Source organism: Aquila chrysaetos, chromosome 7 (genome assembly GCF_900496995.4).
Source record: "Aquila chrysaetos chrysaetos chromosome 7, bAquChr1.4, whole genome shotgun sequence".
Classification (NCBI taxonomy): domain Eukaryota; kingdom Metazoa; phylum Chordata; class Aves; order Accipitriformes; family Accipitridae; genus Aquila; species Aquila chrysaetos.
This window is the reverse complement of record NC_044010.1, coordinates 38,268,428-38,288,945: the sequence shown is the minus strand read 5'-3', so window position 1 is coordinate 38,288,945 and position 20,518 is coordinate 38,268,428. Positions and strand designations below refer to the sequence as shown.

General features: G+C 42.7%; 1 protein-coding gene across 2 annotated transcripts; it reads left to right on the top strand.

Moving 5' to 3' along the window:
• Positions 1-345: 345 nt before the first annotated feature.
• DDX3X (DEAD-box helicase 3 X-linked) lies at positions 346-19,887 on the top strand. 2 transcript variants are annotated; one of them, XM_030019687.2, is made up of 17 exons: positions 346-955; positions 3,556-3,613; positions 4,674-4,724; positions 10,149-10,272; positions 11,470-11,610; positions 11,694-11,793; positions 12,381-12,516; positions 12,943-13,028; positions 13,661-13,759; positions 13,835-13,995; positions 14,201-14,345; positions 14,469-14,613; positions 14,930-15,111; positions 15,202-15,319; positions 15,737-15,893; positions 16,883-17,010; positions 17,364-19,887. In XM_030019687.2, exons 1-17 carry the CDS (start codon positions 911-913, stop codon positions 17,444-17,446), a joined length of 1,959 nt encoding a protein of 652 aa, XP_029875547.1. In that variant the 5' UTR covers positions 346-910; the 3' UTR covers positions 17,447-19,887. The 2 variants fall into 2 exon arrangements, with proteins under 2 accessions (XP_029875547.1, XP_040980703.1); XM_041124769.1 differs by having other exon boundaries at positions 730-955; positions 16,886-17,010.
• Positions 19,888-20,518: the final 631 nt, after the last annotated feature.

The window sequence follows — 20,518 nt, the reverse complement described above, 5'->3', positions numbered from 1 at the left end:
GGGCCTGTAAAGGGAAGGAGCCCGAGTTCCTGCCCCGCAAAGGCAACGGTGGGGACCTCTGTGTGGCGAAGCAGGAGGCCGGTGTATTTGCGTGTGGAGTGGCACCCAGCCCCTCCCCCGCTGTCCGTAGGTCCAGCTCCCACTCTGGGTGACACTGAAGCCAGCCGGGCCCCACAGCGCGGCACTGCTACCGCCCGCCTCCTCCCCTCGCCGCGCCCCAGCCCGGCGCCGCGGGCTCACCGCGCCTCCATTAGGACCTACGCCACTGCGCTGGGGGAAGCGCACAAGATGGCGGCGGGCGCCGGCGGGGCCGCCCACGTGACCTAGAATCTGACTCCTTCTAGAGACATCTCAGCCGCGCGCGCAACGGGGCGCTCTCGCGAGCCCGCCGAACAAAAGGAGAGGGCGGCAGGGAGGGGGTGGGTGTTATCGTGATCTCGCGAGATCTCGTGGCCGTTCTCCCCCTGAGGGGAGCGGGCCGCCACGGGGGTGGGGGAACCTCGCGGTATCGCTAGCAAAGCCCGGGCGAGCCAGCGGGTGCTGCGCGGGACCGGCGCCCCAAGTCTCGCGACAGCTGCGGAGCGCCCTTCACCGAGGGCTGAGCTGCGGAGGCCGGTCCAGGTCTCGCGATAGCCCTTCCCCGCCGGCGCAGCGCCGTTCGGCTTCTCTCGCGATAGCGCTGGGCAGGAGGAAGGGGGGGGGGGAGGGGAGCGCTCGGGCAGGGGCGGTAGCGTGCGCGCTGAGGTCAGGCGGGGGGCGGGGACTATATAAAGGCCGGGGCCGAGGCGGGGGGGGGGCTCAGTCAGGAAAAGCGATTCGTGGTGAACGAGCGGCAGCAGCGGCGAGGTCCCAGCCCGGCGAATCTGAATTTCTCGAGGCGGAGCGGGACACCCCGAGACGATCTCTCGTTATGAGTCATGTGGCGGTGGAAAATGCCCTCGGTCTAGACCAGCAGGTGAGAGACGGGCCCCGGAATGCGGGGGGGGGGGGGGGGATGGGGGGGGAAGGCGGCGGCAGGCCGCTCCGTTAACCGGAGTGTGGCGGCGGACGGGGCGGGAGGAGAGGCGCGTAGGCGGCTCGAAGCGCGTGGGGCAGGACGGTCGGGATTCCAAGCGTGGGACTTGCTTTGCTCCTCGCTTCCCGACCGTTGCGTCGTGATTTCCGCCTCCCCCCCTATTTTTCGCCGGCAGGCCCCCCCGTCCCCCCTCCGTGCCCGTCCCCCCCTCCCCAACGCGGCTGGTTTGTGGCGTATTCGGTTGTTGCGCAGTTTCCGTCGTGCGGCGGCTCCGCGCCGGTTTTCCTCCCGTGGGGGCGCGCCATCGCCGCGGCGGGGAAGGGGGTTGGGGTGGGGGACGGGAGGGGGGGCGGTGTGCGGGAAGGACGGGACCGCCGCTACCGCCCGAGCCGGAATCTGCGCCTACCCCCGCGGCCTCCTCGCCACGCTCCGGGCCCGGCTTTTGTGTGGCGGCGAGCGACGATGGTAACGGTGGCTGCCGGGACCCCTGGTGGCGGCGGCGGGGAACGGCTCCGCGGGTGGGGGGGGGGGGGGGGGAGAGGAGGAGGAGGGGGAGGAAGAGGGAGCCCGGGGGGGAGGGGGGCAGGGAGAAAGACACGATAAATGGCGGCCATTGTGCCTGTGACGAGGCGGGGGGGGGGGGGGGGAGGACGGCGCTTTGTGTTGGCGCTCCCTTCCCCGGGGAAGGGGCTGGGGGAGGGGGCGATGGCGGCTGCCTTTGTTCGGGCTGCGTCAGCAGGGACCGGCAGCAGCCTTTCCCGCTCTTTCCTCCGGTGCCGGTGGGCCCCGGTGACGCAGTTGGGCCTGGACGAGGAGCGCCTCAGCCGGCATGTGTCCGGGCGGCTCCCGGGCCCGCGATGTTGTTGTTCTCTCTTCTTTTTTTCTTTTTTTTTTTTTTCCCCTCTTTCTCCCTACGTCTTCCTCCCCCCCCCCCCCCCGCTGGGCGGAGCCAGGCGCAGGCCCCTGCCCAATGTGGAGGGGATCGATGGTTATCTAATCCGTGGAGAAGCGCGGGGGGGGGGGGGGGGGGGGCGGGAAGAGGCCCCTACGTTGTAGCGAGACCCAGGGCGGGCAGCTGGCGTGGCAGGGCCCCGCTAGTCCTCGGCGGCTTGTAGGCTTCGGGCGGCCGCCGCTCGGAGTCTTCGGCGAAGTAGGTCAGGGAGCCGGTCCTCCCCCCTTCCCCGCTTCTTTCCCCCCCTTCCCGAGATAGCACGTGACGGGTGCCGGCTGCCGGATTAGCTGGGCGGCTGCGGCTGCTCCCTGCTGCGCCGAAAATCCCAACCCGCAGTGCCGGCTGCACCGCCGCACTGAGATGGCGGCCGCGCCGGGCTTCGTCGCTGCGCCATCTCCGAGATCGGATTTTGGCAAGTGTTGCCCCCACGGCGGAGACGGTGGGGGTTCAGTGCGAGAAGATTTATGCATCGCTTCTGTTGACTGGCCCTGGAGAGCTGCTCTTAACCTAGTAGAGAGTATTTGTTTTTGTTTACTGTTCAAATAAGAATCGATCTTTAGCCTCATGTTGATGTTTGGATCAACTAAAGAGAACAGATTTTAAGTAGTAGCTTTAAGAGTACGAGGCCTGCCATGGGACGATTTTTCAAGAACCTGGATGTCCTAAATGGCAGCACGCACAACTGAACATCTGAAAGGATAGTGCATTGGAATCTTTGCTTTGGATTGATTCAGGTCATATAGGAAGACACTTTTGTGCAATTGGTCTTGCATACAATTTAATTGTATTTAAATGTGTCTTATTTTTTTCCCAAATAAGTTTCTAATCTTGCTGTGCAGGCAAACAACTGTAATAAGCTGGTGCTTAAGCTTTGTGAGTTGCCCACTACCTTTTGCTGAAATGAGTCCATATTGTGCTAGACCTGAAACATTTGGGTTACATGCTAGTAGTGCCTGAACTGAAATACCTTTTGGTAGGCTTTACTGTGAGATGGAAGGCCGCAAATGAAGTTTTAGAAAAGCAAACGCAAAATTATTTTTGTTGAAGTAATTGTAGGAGGTAGTCACATGATGTTCTGTGAGGAGTAGCTGCCTCAAATGTGAAGGCTGTAATGTCTCAGTAGTGTTAATGCAGTGTAAAGAAATAGCTGAGTCCCTGCAAGTGATGTGAACTGGTATTATTTGGGCTGTAGTCTCTACACCTAAAAAAAAAATAAATTGCCGTTGATCTCAATCGGAATGCCTTTTGGTGGACTGAAGGACTATTTTAAATGGCTGTTGAGCCTGCATATAGTGTGTGAAGCAGAAGTCTGTGGTATTTGATTTTGTGGGTGTAAGATACTCTTCTGGCCTTGCTGCCCATGTGGTGCATGTTTATCGGTGGATGTGAAGACACTTGAAGATGGTATAGCCTTGACTATTAACTGTGGCTTTGTTTTTTCTTCTTTAGAGGAGATGTAACTGACACTAAACAAATTTCTTTGCAGCAATAACTTGTTGGAACACTGCTTACTGTTGATAAGCAAAAGGGCTTTTTGTATCTTCGCATAAATTCATTATATAACATGTTGATACTTGTTTTATTCTAGTTTTCTGGTCTAGACTTGAATTCCTCAGACTCTCAGAGTGAAGGAAGCTCTTCAAGCAGTAAGTACATGCAAATTCTCAATTCTCTTACAGACACACAGTTTTAGAAATAAGTGTTTTGTACCTGTGAAAAGTAATTTCTGAAGCCAAGATTTACAGAGGCTGATGGGGGAAATTGAGGAGGTTGCTAGTTATGCCTGCTTCGAAAATGCTATATACTTTAGATAGGAGCACTTAATTTAGCAGTGGTATGGCATGTGTAAATTTCCTAAGTACTTAACTGAGAGAAGTTAGTGTTCTAATTTTGTCGCAGATTTTGTTGCCTCTAGTCAAATAACTGAGGCCACTGATTGTAGTAGTAATGTGATGATCTGTCTTCTCAAAACATCCAGCTAGAGCTGGGATGTTTGAAGGTAAAACTTAAAATAGTTAACTGTACTAATTGTAATTCATTGAGTAGAAACTGCATTCTCTGCCATGCAAGGCTTAAGTATGTTTAGAAGAGGGGAGGAATCTTCCAGGAATTCACATTCAGCTCGTGCCTGGTACATTCTGATTCACGTTGCTTAGCAGACAGATGCTTCTGGATTGTAAATGAAGAATGCTATTCAGAGGCAATTACGTGTGGCTTCTGGTTTGATCTGAGCTGACCTGATGGGGATGGTTGAATTTAAGGGGAAGGAAAAATACTGTAAGTAATAATACTGTGAGTGGCAGCACTTGAACGACACAGTGAAAATCTTAAGCTGCTCAAATATCTGGCACCAGGCTTAAGCCTTAATGAGTTCTAGGAAGACAGGCTTTCATCATGGACACTGTAACATCCATAAAGGGCCTGTATGACTTGGTCAAAGACATCTGTGCCTTAAAAAAAAAGGGCAGCATACCTAAATGAGCATGCAAGAAGTTAATCTTCACTGGGTTGGTCCTCTGAGAGAAGGATATTAAGTGGTGTGTTAAAGGACTCTTGTTTAAAGACACTTGAAGTAAGAGGCCTTAAAGCTTCTGAGGCAGACAATTTTTTTCTAAGCAAAAGCTGTTGTTGGAAAGACTAGTGTCTCAAAAGGTGCTAAGGCTGCAAGCTGCAGTCTTGTAACACTATGTTTCTTTTGTCCTTTAGAAGGCCGATACATTCCTCCTCACTTGCGGAACAGGGAAGCTTCAAAACAGGGTACGTATCAGAAATAACAGTGGCAACACTTCTAACTGGTTCTTGACCTCCTTCTGAATCTATAGGAACAGACTGTTAAAGGCTTTGACATTACTGTTTAAGGTGTTTTTACAGAGTGCTTGACTATTCTGTGCAAAACACTGCAACTTAATGTTCTGCTTTTAGTGTGCTATTTTGGGCTTTCTTCACCAAGTTATATTGTAAGCTCAAGTTCAGTATCTGACTGGCAAAGTATCTTCCATGTCTCATTAAGCAATTAACTGCCTGAAGCAAGATGGAGTCTTCCATGTTAACTTGACTAGCTCTGTAATCTCGAGAATCAATTTTAGCAGATTTTGGGAGTACCAGTTTTTGTGCTACTGTCATGTGGAACTTACGGTAACCAGTTGTTTAATATGAACAAATAGCACGATTTCACTTTGTAAATGGATGTTTTACACAACTTGCTTTTAACTGGGGAGTGTGAGAAGCAAACCAGGGATGTCCTAGTTTAGCTTCTTGCAGTTTTTATGGAAGTCCGCAAGAGTACTTGCAGAAGAAAATGCAGGATGCTGGTGAAAGAAACATGAAATACATGACCATTGTTGGTCATATGTTTACACAGGGGTTTGTGCTGAGAAATGGCCTTTATATCTTGCACTTGGTTTTTCTAAACAAAACCTGGTAAAGAAGAAAAGTTTTGTGAAGTGCCTCAGTGAAGCAAATTGTGATCTTTATTTGTAACATACAGAGATTGTCCATGCTGCAGCGAGTATTATCGTCATGTCTAATGACTTTTGGAGATACAAGAGAAATATTTCCTCTAACACCTATTGAAATAGTGGAATTGAGGAGCTAAAGTATTTTCCGCTAATGCTACAGCGTAAGAAATTGAAGTTTCATAGTATGGGAGGACTTGGATCTCATCTGTTTCTAAAGCAGTGGACTTTCAGATTCTCTTTTCAATACTGCAAGAGGACTCCATTAGGAGCGGGTGGGAGGAGAATATTGAAATAAATGCTGATATAACTCACAGTGTTTCTGGAGCTATGTAATCTTAAATTTGACTAGATGAAAAACGGTCCATTCCAGTTTTATGCTGTTTGAAGAGACAGATCAGTCTGTTTTTGTCTTAACCTTTGCATGTGTCCAAGCTAGTGTGGTGTTTTGGTTTGTTTTGTTTTGGTGGGTTTTTTTTTGTGTGTTTTTTTTTGGTGTTTTTTTTTTTTTTTTTTTTAACCTAAAAGAAGCATGGCCTAAAGCACCAAATGATGAACAGCCTGTTACCAGAGCTGAATGTGTTGGGGGAAGTAGAGGGACTGGTTGGCAGCTCAGTAATGCTCTTGAAGTTCCTGGTCACGTTAACCTCAAGTGTGAGCAGTCTTTCAAGAAATCAGCTAGCTAAACCAGAGAGGAATGTGCAGGTTTCTCAAAAGCAGGAAATAACTTAAAAGTTGTCTTGTGGACCTGTGCTGTTCATAGATTTCCTTTCCCTATATGGTAATTTGTACCAAACTCCAGTTCAATTTTAGGGGGCTATCAGATATGGAGAGATATAGTGTTAACCTTGAGTTCATATCATGATGTATAGGGCTGTCACTATTGTCTTTTTTGTGCAAGACCAGAGGTCAAATATTGCAGTGTACATGTGATCAGGTGTGGCTTTTCTGGGGGCTTCAAGCTTCACCTTGGAAAAAGGTAAATGAGTCATGAAACTTAAGTTTGACACATGGTTTGTTCAATTAATAGAACATAGGCTGCCAACTTCCCTTGGTAAACCTAATGTTTCAAAACTTCCTTTAAACCTGGTTGAGTACTGTATCACTAGGGCTCCTTATGGCTCCCTGTGATGGGGTTTGTGATGGCTAATGGAAAAGCTATGATTCCAGTTCAGGCCCCCTACTGAGAAGCAAAGTGGGTATCATCAGTACAGTGATGTAAAACTGAGCTATTTTATAGGATGATTTGAAGTCTGCTACACAGTTGTACTTTCAGAAAAGTAATGTTTGCTTGTGTTATTTACAACTAAATTAACGATTGCTTCTTTGGCTGTGTTGGAGCTGGGCTGTGTATTGGCTGCTCCTTGGAATCTTTAGCAAGAGATTATTCAAGGTGTAGACATTAGCAAGCAGCAGGCAAAAGAGACCTTGGATAACAGTGGTATTTGACCATGCAACAAAACTCTTGATGCAGCCTTTCAAGTGTAGTAACCTGACTGAATTTTTATTCAGTTAAACTACTGGGTGGAACTGTATTTCAGTAACCCAGTAGAATTGTCTTGCTCACCTACCATGACCTTATTGACTTCTGTGACAGTGTTAATTAACTATTACTGAATTAAAAAAAAACTTGAAAAAAGAAAAAATTATTTGTTTCTCTTGTGTGGTGTTCCCTTAGACATGCTCTAGAAACAGTGTATAGTTTCTAGCTTGGGGTTCTCACTTTTCTCTGAAGCTGACGGTATAGTAATTCATAGACACTGTTAAAGTTGCACAATAAGCTTACTTGCAGCTAAGTAAGAAATTGCTTAAGGCAGTGGACTTAATACTTTTTTAAAATAGCTGTTCTTTGTGTTCATGAAGAGCTGAGCATCTTCATGATTTCAGTAGGTATTGACAGGGGAAGCATGCTAAGGGATCTAGAGTATTTCTGTTTAAAACTCCTGCAGTGCTTTCTTCAGCTTATTCTTTCCATACGCCTGCAGATCTGTCCCTATTGTAATACTAATCTGTTAGCTTTGCACGTGGGAACAAAATGGTACAGTACAGAACCACAGGAAGTAAAAGCATGCATAAAAAATATGTCCTTAGGTTACTTAATGGCAGTTCTGTTTTTCAGCTGTTGAAGGTACAGTATATGGAGCTCAGTATGCAGGGCTGCCTGGTCTAAAGTATTTTGCTTCCATGAGCTTGACTTGAGAACACTAAAGCTTGTTGTCATGTCATTTTCTTGTTAAGCTTTCTGGAAGCTGTTCTTGGATATTTAAAGTCTGATCTGATCTATAGTAGGTCAAGGAGTAGATGATAGAACTTAAGGGTCTTTTCCAACTTAAAGGATTCCATGATTCTAACTGTTTTTCCCATCTTTGAAAATAAACCTGATGACTGCTGCTGCATGTGGCAGCTTTCCAAGTAAGCCGACAACGACTGGTGTTAGAACATTATAAAATGCGCGAATTAACATGCTGATTGAGGAGAAGCATTGAAAATTCTATCACTTCACAGATGCAAGAACTACAAAACTGCTTTGGAAGTTCATTAACTTACTGAACTCCGAACTTAACGCTGAGATAAGAAATGTGTGCTGGATGGAATCTATACAGGTTTTTACTAAAAAAAAAAAAAAAAAAAAAAAAGCCTTGATGTTTAAAGGAGTTTCCTGATATTTCTTGCATGGTCTCGTGATCATTCACTTCAGAGACATCAATCTGTGGTCTGTTATGGGTTGTTTTAGTGCATTTGCTTTTGATTTTAATTTGCCATGTCTTGTTCTAAGTCATGGTGATATCTTCTGCTAGTTGGTTACTTAAAGTTGACTTGAATGGCCTGGACCTCTGTTGTTCTATGCTGATCCACAAGTAAAATCAAATCAGGAATACCAAACTAAAAGCAGAATTAATGGCCCTAATTGTCAAGCAGGGTATATATATATATATGTATTTGTTAAGGACTTGGTCCAGAGGTTGCTACACTACCTTAAAGAAAAATATGGCAAGGTACCAGCTTCAGAAACCAGTGCAGTAACAAGCTAGATTAGTAAGCTTACTTGGTATACTATTTGGAGTATAAAATTTTGACTCCTGTCTGGAACTCTTCAGACCTGGTAGAAGATCTTAATGTAGTACAGAGTCAGCCCAGTTTTTTCATTAATGAGAAACTACATCTGTATCTTCCTGAAGACTGCTCTGTCAGTACCACTGTTGTTGGATCTCTTGGCAGGGTGACATACCCCAGTATTTTTATTGTGGTTTGAAAGATACTCATACTAAAATCTGGTTTTAGATGCTTTCTAAACAAGCTACAAATAACTTTCTCATGCGTTAATGAAGTGATTATGGTATTCCTGATCTTTGTCAGCAGTCTCTCTGTGTGAAGTTAATTTATCCTTAAGGACTTAAGTTACTTCTTAAAAGACTTGGAGGTCTTGAAGCATTCCATGGTCTTCTGTGCTAATAAACTTCATGCCTTGATTATTTTTGCTGTCTGCTTTGGTTAGCCAGACCAAATGAGTTATAGTCACACTAGTTTTTAAAGTTCCCTCGTGACTAGAGCATGTCTGGATTCTGGGGAGTAGAATTTCTTACTTCAAAAAAAAAAAAAAAAGGGGGGGGGGTAATGACACTTGCCAGAGCACATCTAACAAGGTAGGGTAATTGTTGTAGGGAATTTTTTTTTTTTTTCAGAGAGAGAGGACCTAGAAGAATGCCTTTCTTTGGAGTAATTTTGTTTTGTGGTTGCTTTTATTGTCCAGTGCATAGGTCTTGACTGGTTTTGTGCTGTGAGGCTGGCAAAAGCATGCTCACTAACAGGAGTGACATTAGTTGTTTATCTGTTTAATTATGTCACTTACTCTCTGCCAGCATCCCATAGCTGAGACTCATTGGGTCATGTTTTCAAACTTAAGGTTGAAACTCTGAATCAGAATTTGTAAGTTCTTAGTGTAGTACCAAAGCACTGTTGAATGCTCTGTGTTTCTGTCTACCTCCCAACCCCCTGGTAGCTGAAAAAAACCAATGCTTTTTACTTGATGGTGTTGGCAAGCTGATGTACTTTCTATTCTACTTGGCCCTTTTTCTTTGAGTTAACATACCTAAGTAGGCATCTACTTACTGTAGGTAGGTGTAAAAGTACTGTGGAAAAATTCAATGTGGTAATTCATAGTGAAGAACTCCATATTCCTCATTTCTGCGTGATGCTGTTAATTTGTTTTAGTTTGCATAGATCAGATTGCTCTGTGTACTTACAGTATGACAAAACATTCTAACTTCCATATGGATTTCTAATGCAAGGGCTAATACCACTCATTGATCTCCATCAGAGGCCTTGTTAGCCTCACAAAAATTAAATGCATTGTCAAGGGTATGTGTTGAAGTTCGAGAGATAATGTAGATGAGGCTTGGCAAGACTTAATGTCTTAATGTTTCTTCTGATACCCATCTTTCCAGAGTAGGCAACTTTAATATTAGTGCTAAGGCAAGTGCACTGTTATAAAAAATAACATGCTTGTACATGAGTGGAGGGATTTCAGCAAGTTCTGATAGGCAATGGGAGATACTTAGTCCCTATTTGATCAAGTCTTAACATCTGTACATCTTCCATTCTTGAAGGACTGTGTGCCTTTCAATCCTGTAGACTTTCCAGTGAAGGCTTACTGGGCAGAACTTAGCTTTTTCTTGTAAAAGCCTAGACCGTGTAATGTATGGCTAAAATATCTTTCTTCTACTAGGTTTTGATAGTGGTGGCTGGAGTTCTAGCAGAGATAAGGATGCATACAGCAGCTTTGGTGCACGGTCTGACCGTGGAGCAAAGTCAAGCTTCTTTGATCGTGGAAATGGATCACGAGGAGGAAGGCAAGTACTTATTTGTCTGGGTGGTACATATGAAGTTTGTCTCAGTTCTAGTAGTGCATCTGTAATCTTGACGTTAAAATTGGAGTTCTAGGTGTGAACAGCAGGATAAGGTAGGAGGAACCTGGGAGGGGAGGAGAGAGTGAGAGAGCCTTGCTTTTAAAGCTGCATGAGTTCAAGGATGGGAAACTTGCATGTGTTGAAAAATGTGCCCTGTAGTCTACCACCAGCCACTCACTGCAGCTATAATGATTTGCTGACTTAACCATTTCACCAAAAAAGTGCTAGATGGGTGGCTACTTCCAGAAAAATCACGAAGAGCTGTTGGGAGCACGTAAAATACATCAAAATGGATTTTTTTTTTAATTTCAGTATTTTTTTTCCTTGTTTAAAAAGTGTAGTTAATAAAACTGGGTGAGACTCTTGCAGGTTCTCTACCTTACTTGATCAGTCTTACACACATCATGCGCTGTATGCACAAGTGTGGTGAGAGTGACCTTTATCGACTAGTAAAGCTGATGCTAGTCCTGTATCCAGACTTTTCTCAAACATGATATACCAGACCAAAAACTAAACAGTTGAGGTAAGGACTTTTTCCACCTTCTTTCCAAGTGTCTAATACAGGTGAGCTCCCTCTCTATAAAATAATAATGTGACATGTGATTGAGGTATTTAGTTTGGTCACCTGTGGTGGGGGAATAAAGGAGAAAACTACAGCACTTGAGGGTTTTGTCTGGAGGTGGGATACCTATATAAATAAGGCACAGAGAAAGGGGGGAATACCAAACAGTGCCTCCCAAGAGGTTTAAGAAGAGCTCCCTACAAAAAATGGCAAAGACTGAGCGACTTGAATTGCAGCTCTGCTGGCAGATGACTGATTCTTTACATTTGTTACAGTTAACCAAATAAGTTTCAATACAAGGATCAGCGTATTAAGCTAAACTGAGCTGTGAAATCATGACAAACTCTTCTGTCTATGATGCAGAATATCATGACCTAGTCTGATGGCTGGGACTAAGTTAATTTTGGTTCATAGGTCAGGAAGCAAGTACAGATAATATGATGACTTTGAATTGTTCTACAGTTGTATGTGTAATACACAGAGCATACACTGCTAGATTATTATAGGTTTAATTTTGCGTGTCAAAAAAAAAATCATGTTGTCCAGGAATGGTGGCCTGATATTCTTGCTGTATTTAGATATGAAGAGCGTGGAAGAGGTGGCGACTATGATAGGAGTGGCTTTGGTAGATTTGACCGTGGTGGGAATAGCCGCTGGTCTGACAAATCAGATGAAGATGACTGGTCAAAGCCTCTTCCCCCAAGTGAACGCCTGGAACAGTAAGTAATGTGTTAATGTAAATTCACACGATGGGGTCAGTTGATAAGTCTAGCATGTAAAATACTTTCTCTTATGTTTTTAGAGAGCTCTTTTCAGGAAGCAATACTGGCATTAACTTTGAGAAGTATGATGACATTCCTGTTGAAGCAACAGGCAGCAACTGTCCTCCACATATTGAAAGTGTAAGTGTTGTGTTTTTTGGTTTTTTTTTTGAGTCTGGTTTGCTTATGTATCTAATAGTGACTATTTTGCATGTGAAACTTGATGTCATGCTATCTTAAGTTTAGGGAGGAAGGGAAACAGTCTTGCCTTCCTTACAGCTAAGCTGTTTTGCAGAGGAGGATTGCATATGATGAACTAAGACGTGGGAGAAGTTGTGTAAGCTTGTTAGTTAACACTTGTAGCTCACTTTTAACTATGTGGCTTGTTTTTAAACAGTAAACATGTATAGAAGTAGGAGTGCTTGGAGGTGCTGGTTTGTCGTAGCAACTGCTTAAGCATAGACATTGTGTTGTGCTAATTGTAGTGTGCTAGTGTAGTCTGCACTTCAGGCTTGGTTGGCTTTTATAAGAATCACTTATGTGACTGGACTAAGTAGCTACCAGACTCCTGGTAGCTAGTTCCTGAGTATCTGTAAACTTAATAGGTAAGTTTTATAGGAAGAGATGAAACAAAAGCTATTTTACAAATGACTTCTTGGACTGAATGATGTGTTTCATGGTGGCTGAAGGGAAGGATCCCAATCTTACTTGTTTTAAATATCTTACAGTTCAGTGATGTTGACATGGGAGAAATTATTATGGGAAACATTGAGCTCACACGCTACACCCGTCCTACTCCAGTCCAGAAACATGCAATACCTATTATTAAAGAAAAGAGAGACTTGATGGCCTGTGCTCAGACAGGTAAGTTTACTGCTTAGTCTCTCTCTCTCAGCAGTTGGGTCTTGTATTCCTCAAGCTGCAGGTAAGAGGTCTGTAAGGTAGTACAACTTGCTGTTTAGAGTATACTGCAATACCTACAGTGTTGGAAATTAATTAGCTTTAGAGTCTTGCAACTGTTTTAGATGTAGCTTGACTGGATCTAATGTGTTTGTCCTGAGAGAAATGTTCATAGCTTAAATCACATTCACTTCAGGGTGTTGTGGTGCTGAGTGACAAGTCTTTTGTAGATAAGCTCTACTGGCTGAGTGCACTCCAATGGCATAGGTAGCATCCATATAGTAGTGCAGGTGTTATTGGGAATATGCTAGTGATAGAGGATTAGTGCTGTAGTTGACAGTACAGTAGCTTTGAAATAACTATTAATAATACTGAACTGTGTCCTGATAGGGTCTGGGAAAACGGCTGCGTTTCTTCTACCAATATTGAGCCAGATCTATGCAGATGGCCCTGGTGATGCCTTGAGAGCTATGAAGGCAAGTATTTAAATACCCAGCCCTGGAACGTGTATTTTTGCCTTGTATGCTGTTGCCTTCTTCTGAACATAGTAGCTGGGCTTAAATGTTGTCATTATTTTGGGTATGATGGGCAAGCTTCTCAACTTCTAGAAGATTTTAGCTATTTCTCTTGAAAAATAGGGCTGTAGAACGCTTTTTTTTTCCTACCTAAAGAGTTGATATGTGTAATTGTCTAGAGAAAAGGTTGTTTACAAGTGTGTTTGTTGTGTAAGCTTTAAAAGTGCTTTTCTAGCTACAAAAAAGCTACTTGGTCACACATGTCTGTTGTAGTGACTTTAGGATAGAAAGTAACGGGTTTTATGGCTATTGTTTCTCTGCTGCTTAAGTTATGGGTCACAGTGTGGGTTGTAGAGGCCAAGCTTGTGCAGCTGTGTTGCTGTTAATGTATTAACCAGTTGGGTACTGTAGTAGGGCAGTCTTCAGATGCAGTGCTTAAAACAAGTTGGCTCTCAGCTGTGGTGGTTTTTTTTTCTCTTGTTAAGACAAACTTGGGTGACCTGTCTTCAACATTGCCTATAGTAGCTGTTTTAATTCCCTTTGTATTTGGGGTACTCATTCAAAGTTTGGTGGTTTTTTTTTTTTTCGTTCAGGAGAATGGAAGGTATGGGCGCCGCAAGCAATATCCAATCTCGCTGGTCTTGGCTCCCACTAGAGAATTGGCTGTGCAAATCTATGAGGAAGCCAGAAAGGTATATCTAGGAGTTCATTATTATAAAATAGCTGAAGTATGGTTTTTCTTAGAGCTAACTTACTTTGTTTTATAGTTTGCATACCGTTCCAGAGTTCGTCCCTGTGTTGTATACGGTGGTGCAGACATTGGTCAGCAGATACGTGACTTAGAACGTGGATGTCACTTGCTTGTAGCAACTCCAGGACGACTGGTTGATATGATGGAGAGGGGGAAGATTGGACTGGATTTCTGCAAGTAAGTAAAGTGTTCTTGTCCATATGTGAATGACTTGACAACTAGCAACTGTGCATTTTAAAGTGACATCTGGAGTTAATGACACTTAAGTTGTAGCTTTTGGACTGTGTAAACGTCTAGTTGAGAACTTGCGGTCCAGTGTCTGTGCTGGGTTACAGCTTAAAGAAAAAAGCTCTGAAGAATAACCTTTTTTGTTACTATTTAGATACCTAGTGCTTGATGAAGCTGACAGAATGCTTGATATGGGGTTTGAACCTCAAATTCGTCGGATTGTTGAACAAGATACTATGCCACCAAAGGGTGTTCGTCATACCATGATGTTCAGTGCTACTTTCCCCAAGGAAATCCAGGTACTTTACAAAAGTTCAAATGCTTTAACATGTCATAGGGCCAGATTTCATCTCTGGAAGGAGGGGAAAAATACTCCATTTAAATTTTTTTTTTTCCCTCTTTTCCCCCTTCCCTCTTCTTAGATGCTAGCTCGTGACTTCCTGGATGAATATATCTTTCTGGCTGTTGGCAGAGTAGGTTCTACATCTGAAAATATCACACAGAAAGTAGTATGGGTGGAAGAGTCAGACAAACGATCATTTCTGCTCGACCTGCTAAATGCTACAGGTAAAGACCAGTTTCAGATATGCAAATAACGCAAAATTCAGATGGGGCAAATCTAATGACTCAAGTAATAGGAACTATTGAGTAGGTGAATGAAAGGGTATTTCCTTTATATGCAGTGAATGTATTGCACTGGCTAAATGTCAGTTTTAAGTTGATGTAAGCTCTTCTGGTAATATAAAATGAGGAGGGAGGTCTCTAGTGTCCAGTTTAGAATAAACAAGGGCAGAGAACTGAAACTGCCTTGTACAAGGTGGTGGAGCCATGTATTTGTCTGTGTAGCTTTTCTTCTGCTAACTTGTGCCTTAATTATTGTTAGGCAAGGATTCCTTGACTCTGGTGTTTGTGGAAACTAAAAAGGGTGCAGATGCTCTTGAGGACTTCTTGTACCATGAAGGATATGCCTGTACAAGTATACATGGAGATCGCTCTCAAAGAGACAGAGAGGAAGCACTGCACCAGTTCCGTTCGGGCAAGAGCCCAATTCTTGTTGCCACAGCAGTAAGTGAAATCTATGAAGCTTGAGCCAGTAAGCCTGTTACTTGGCCTGTGGAATTTTACTAAGACTTGATTTAATCCTTTAACCACTAGGTAGCAGCAAGAGGACTGGATATCTCAAATGTAAAGCATGTCATAAACTTTGACTTGCCAAGTGACATTGAAGAGTATGTACATCGTATAGGTCGTACAGGCCGTGTAGGAAACCTTGGTAAGTGTTACCTGGAATTTTCATAGACAGCACTTACTACACGTATCAACTGAGGTATTAGTATTGGCTAAGTAGCAAATTCCAGCTAAGTACTTGAGAGAAACCCATGTGCTACCTTCTGTGACCAGAAGCTGGTGACTGCTGTCTAGCCAGTGTGGAAAGTAACCAGTTCCTTTAGTGCTTTTGTTGCTGTTAAAAAGCTCTGCCACATGTAAGCTTAGTATCTTCTGTGTCAGTAAATAGCCAGTGTTTTGTGACTAGAAATAGCATTCTCTTTAGTTAATTGTCATGTTCTCAAGCTTGGCTATAAGGAATCTGATACTGTACTTGTCACAGCTGCAAGTGGAGTTGTGGAATGGGTTTAGGTGCTGTAGGGTACTTGTTTTGTGTGGTGCTAAAACTGAATGTTTACTTCAGGTCTTGCCACCTCATTCTTCAATGAGAGGAACATAAACATCACCAAGGACTTGCTTGATCTTCTTGTTGAGGCTAAGCAAGAAGTACCATCTTGGCTGGAAAACATGGCTTATGAACAGCATCACAAAGGAGGTGGTAGCCGTGGGCGATCTAAGAGGTAATGGTCACAACTTGGCTAAAGGTGTACTTAATCCATTGTGTGAGGCAGTTCTGTGATGTATTTTCAGTCTAAAAATACAGTTGGAGGAAGACAAACCATTGCACTATAAACTGAGTTAGGTGCACCAGAAGGTGACAGCTTGATGTCTAGTTGTGTTCTATCTTACTGTAAGGCAATTAACCCATAAGACTTTTTTTCCTCTTAAGCAGACAACTAGATACAGCTGAGGTAGAATGACATCTAGCAAAAATGGCTTTAGAACTCTGTGAAAGCACTTACAAAACACTTAACTAAAAATGCATACCTGCATGTGCCAGAGGTGTACTATAAGCAGCTATTCTGATGTTTAGGAGAAGGTAATGCATGCCTCCTGACATAAACGAGGAAAGGTATGAGAAGTTAGACTTCAGATGTGTGGCCACTGGTAAAATAGTTTTGCTATGGAAACCTAAAATGCTTCATAAGCTGGTAATATAAAGCTATGTTTAATGGCTTAAAGGGGTGGGAGGAGAGACAACCCTTCCTCTTAATGTAGTTAAGATGATATGACCACATGAATTCTAGTTGTTTGGGTTTTTTTCTTCAGAAGTATGCTTGTAAAATGGTCATCCTTTTCTACAACACAAAAAATAGTCATAAATGTATCACTTAAACCCTGGGATAGGTTTAGAAACTCTGTGGAACAGAGGTCACACTGAATCAAATCTTACCTGGACCCGAGAGAGTAATTTTTAGGGTAACATGACAAGTTCAACATGAGCCTGCTTGAATAGTAAATTTTCCTTTGCCATCTTGAATGCCCTTTCCAGGTAGCATTGGGATGCTTACTGAGCAAGCTTGCCTGCTGAGCTTGACACTTGTACTGGTTGTTGGCCAGCTGTAGTTGGTAACCAGAGTTTAAGAAATTTAGTACTTGAATCTCAATGCCTACAGTGCTTAAAATACCACTGACTTTACTCAAGTGTTTGTTTCCTTCCTTTATACAGCAGTAGGTTCAGTGGAGGATTTGGTGCCAGAGACTATCGAACAAGTAGCGGTTCTGGCAGCAGTAGCTTTAGTAGCAGTCGATCAACCAGCAGCCGCAGTGGAGGAAGTGGCAGCAGAGGATTTGGAGGTAAGAAAAACTGGGCAGGCAGTGCTAGCAAATGCTAATAGCAAAACCAGATGTAAAATGCTTGCTGTAGTAAAACTTCGGGAGGTAATGTTTAAATATGAGGTCAGCTGGTGCTTGTTATGCAAAGTCTTAGCATCCTTCTTGGATCTAGGCTAGCACAAGTTACCTGTCTTTGAATAGTTTGATGCTACCTCTCTTTCCAGGACTTTGGTCTGTGTGCATTTGACAGTACTTCTGGGTGGGTTTACTTTAATAGATAATAGACATCTTGTCTGTGCCCTGGGTTATTTTCTTGTTGTGAAGGCACAAGTCTAGCAGGTTAATTAAGCATCACTTTCTCTTGCCTTTCATAGGTGGTGGTTATGGAGGCTTCTACAACAGTGATGGATATGGAGGAAACTATAACTCCCAGGGGGTTGACTGGTGGGGCAACTGAATCTGCTTGCAGCAGATATCCTACCAAACAAGCTAATATGGAAACCACATGTAACTTAGCCAGACTATACCTTGTGTAGCTTCAAGAACTCGCAGTACATTACCAGCTGTGATTCTCCACTGAAATTTTTTTTAAGGGAGCTCAAGGTCACAAGATGGAAACAAAGGAACAAGTAGCCCTATCTTGAAGGTGGTTTTGAAGACTCTATTGCTGTAGTCAGGATTAACTCCCCTCCCACCCATCCCCACCCAGAAACTGCATTTATAATTTTGTGACTGAGGATCATTTGTTTGTTAATGTACTGTGCCTTTAACTTTAGACAACTTTTATTTTGATGTCCTGTTGGCTCAGTAATGCTCAAGATATCAATTGTTTTGACAAAATAAAAATTACTGAACTTGGGCTAAAATCAAACCTTGGCACACAGGTGTGATACAACTTAAACAGGAATCACTGATTCATCCATAATATTACAAAGAAAAACTTATGCGGTAGCCTGCATTAGGGCTTTTGGTATCTGCAGATTTGAAAAATAAAACATCTTGAAGCATATCAATGCAATTAGTTTCTAATGTGGCAAAACTGTACTAAGTTAAAGTTCTGATTTGCTCACTCTATCCTGGATAGGTACTTAGAACCTGATAGCCTTTAATAAGCCATTCCAGTCATGATGAGATGATGTATGGATACATGCATACATTAAAAGCACTGTTTTTGAAGTTAATGCAAGTAAATACAGCAATTCCTTTTTCAATATTTAGGCAGATCATTAATGTGAGCTAGCCAAATGTGGGCAGAACATTACAGGGAACGTTTAAAGGTCTGATAACTTGAAATAGTTTTTAGGAGAATTCATCTATTTAGACTTTTTAAAAATGCCTGCCATATGAAATTGAAATGGTAGAATGGCTGACCATGGCAGTGATTGGTCCTCCTTAAGGGCCTGACTGAATTTTTGGTCTAATAACGCATGCTAGTGTTGATGTTTTTTGGTCAAGAGGGTATGAACAGGAAGAATTATGCAGCAGGCTTTATTTTAATGCAGATTCACATTACTCTGTTCAAGCTGCGTGGAGATGTTAAACTGGCTTACTGTAGACTTTGTAAAATGGCTCCAGAAGAGTAACAAACAAACCTGAGATCACAGAGGTTGGAAATGTACATAAACTGCACAAGGTTTCAATTCTGCTATTAAAGTGCAGTTTTAGTCAGTTTTAGTTGCATAGGTTTCCATTGTATTTATAGTCTGTTTATGCTAAATCTGGCCAAAGATAAGTATTGTCCACCAGAAAAATGCCTCTGCCACTTGGAATTTCTGTGCTAACTTTGTGGCCAGAGCAGTTAACAACTAATCTACAGTGGCGTAGGAAAATGGCAAAAATCTCCTAAAGTGCAATAGATTTTTTCAAGTGTATTGTGCCTTGTTCTAAAACTTTTATTAAGTAGGTGCACTTGACAGTATTGAGGTCATTTGTTATGGTGCTATTTCAAGTCTAGGTTTAGGCCCTTGTACATTTTGCCCATAACTTTTTACAAAATACTTCTTTTATTGCACATTCAGAGAATTTTATATATGTCTTGTGTGCGTGTCCTTAACTTCCAATCTTATTTTGTCTCTTGGAGATTGAACGCAGCTTGTTTAAGGAGAAGGAAATAGATTCTAAAACTTATTTGGGACCATGGGAATGATAGCTGGGAAGAAAACTATTTGCACACGACAGATTTCTAGATACTTTTTGCTGCTAGTTTTGTGTAATATTTATTGAACATTTTTGACAAATATTTATTTTTGTAAGCCTAAAAGTGATTCTTTGAAAGTTTAAAGAAACTTGACCAAAAGACAGTACAAAAACACTGGCACTTGAATGTTGAATGTCACCGTATGCGTGAAATTATATATTTCGGGGTAGTGTGAGCTTTTAATGTTTAAGTCATATTAAACTCTTAAGTCAAATTAAGCAGACCCGGCATTGGCAGTGTAGCCATAACTTTCTGATAGTAAAACAAAAATTGGCAACTTAAAATTAAACATGCCAAGGTTTTGATACACTTGTCTTAAGATATTAATGAAACACTTCTAAACACTGATGTGAAGTGTCCAGATTCTCAGATGTTTGTTGCGTGAGTTTTGTTTAGTTGTGTGTTTTTTTTTTTTCAGTGAATGTCTGGCACATTGCAATCCTCAAACATGTGGTTATCTTTGTTGTATTGGCATAATCAGTGACTTGTGCATTTTAGCAAGTTTTATCAGCCAGCAATATTTTCAGTTCAGATACAAGGATTCAAAACAATATGCAAGAATGGATTTAAACTTGCTGAATGTGAAAATTGAACTTCAAGTCACTGTAGGTTTAGAATTGCTTATTGTATTAGTTTAGATGCTAGCACTGCATGTGCTGTGCATATTCTTGATTTTATTAAAATAAAAAAGTTGAACTGCACAGTCTACTCATTTGTGAAGCGTCACTTTTCTGGTTTACAAGATCTGTAGCCCAAGTAGTCTCATTGACATGCAACTCTGGAAGCAGGTGAATCTACTGTGGTACACATCAGTGTGCTTATAAATGGCAGCTAAGCTTAGGGCTATAGCTGTAGCAACCTTAAAATAACTGCCCCACAATGTTGGATACTTGTACACAAGTTTTCTAGAGAAGCTTAACAAAGCAGATGTGGGACAGATAGGGAGACAACCTTTTTCTCTTTTTTTTTTTTTTTTTTTTTCTTAGGGGTACCAAGTTTGGCTGTAACAAAATTTAAGATTTATTGAACTCCCTCAGACTTGATTCCTTAGCCATGTAATGTTAAGGACCTTATCTCTCAGTTGTGCCTCTGACCTTAGCAATGGTGCCTTGTAGTAGACAGCTTTAATTTTGACATCTTACTTGTTGATTGGCAGGCTCATCAAAAACAAGCATGTGCGATTCTGGGGGAAAACTGCAGTACATACCCTTTTCCTTCTCCGAAAATATGCCTCCTTGCTCCCCTAGTTACCAAATGTATACCCACACTCCAGTTTTGAATTTGTTTTCTAAAACTAAGCTATGGGACTGAGCTGTAATTAGGCTGGAATGA

Coding starts and splice junctions, on each gene's coding strand:
- DDX3X (XM_030019687.2), top strand. CDS start 911: ATGAGTCATGTGGCGGTGGAAAATGCCCTCGGTCTAGACCAGCAG. Junction 11,611..11,693: donor CCAAGTGAACGCCTGGAACA/GTAAGTAATGTG, acceptor TTATGTTTTTAG/AGAGCTCTTTTCAGGAAGCA. Junction 15,320..15,736: donor AGGCCGTGTAGGAAACCTTG/GTAAGTGTTACC, acceptor TGTTTACTTCAG/GTCTTGCCACCTCATTCTTC.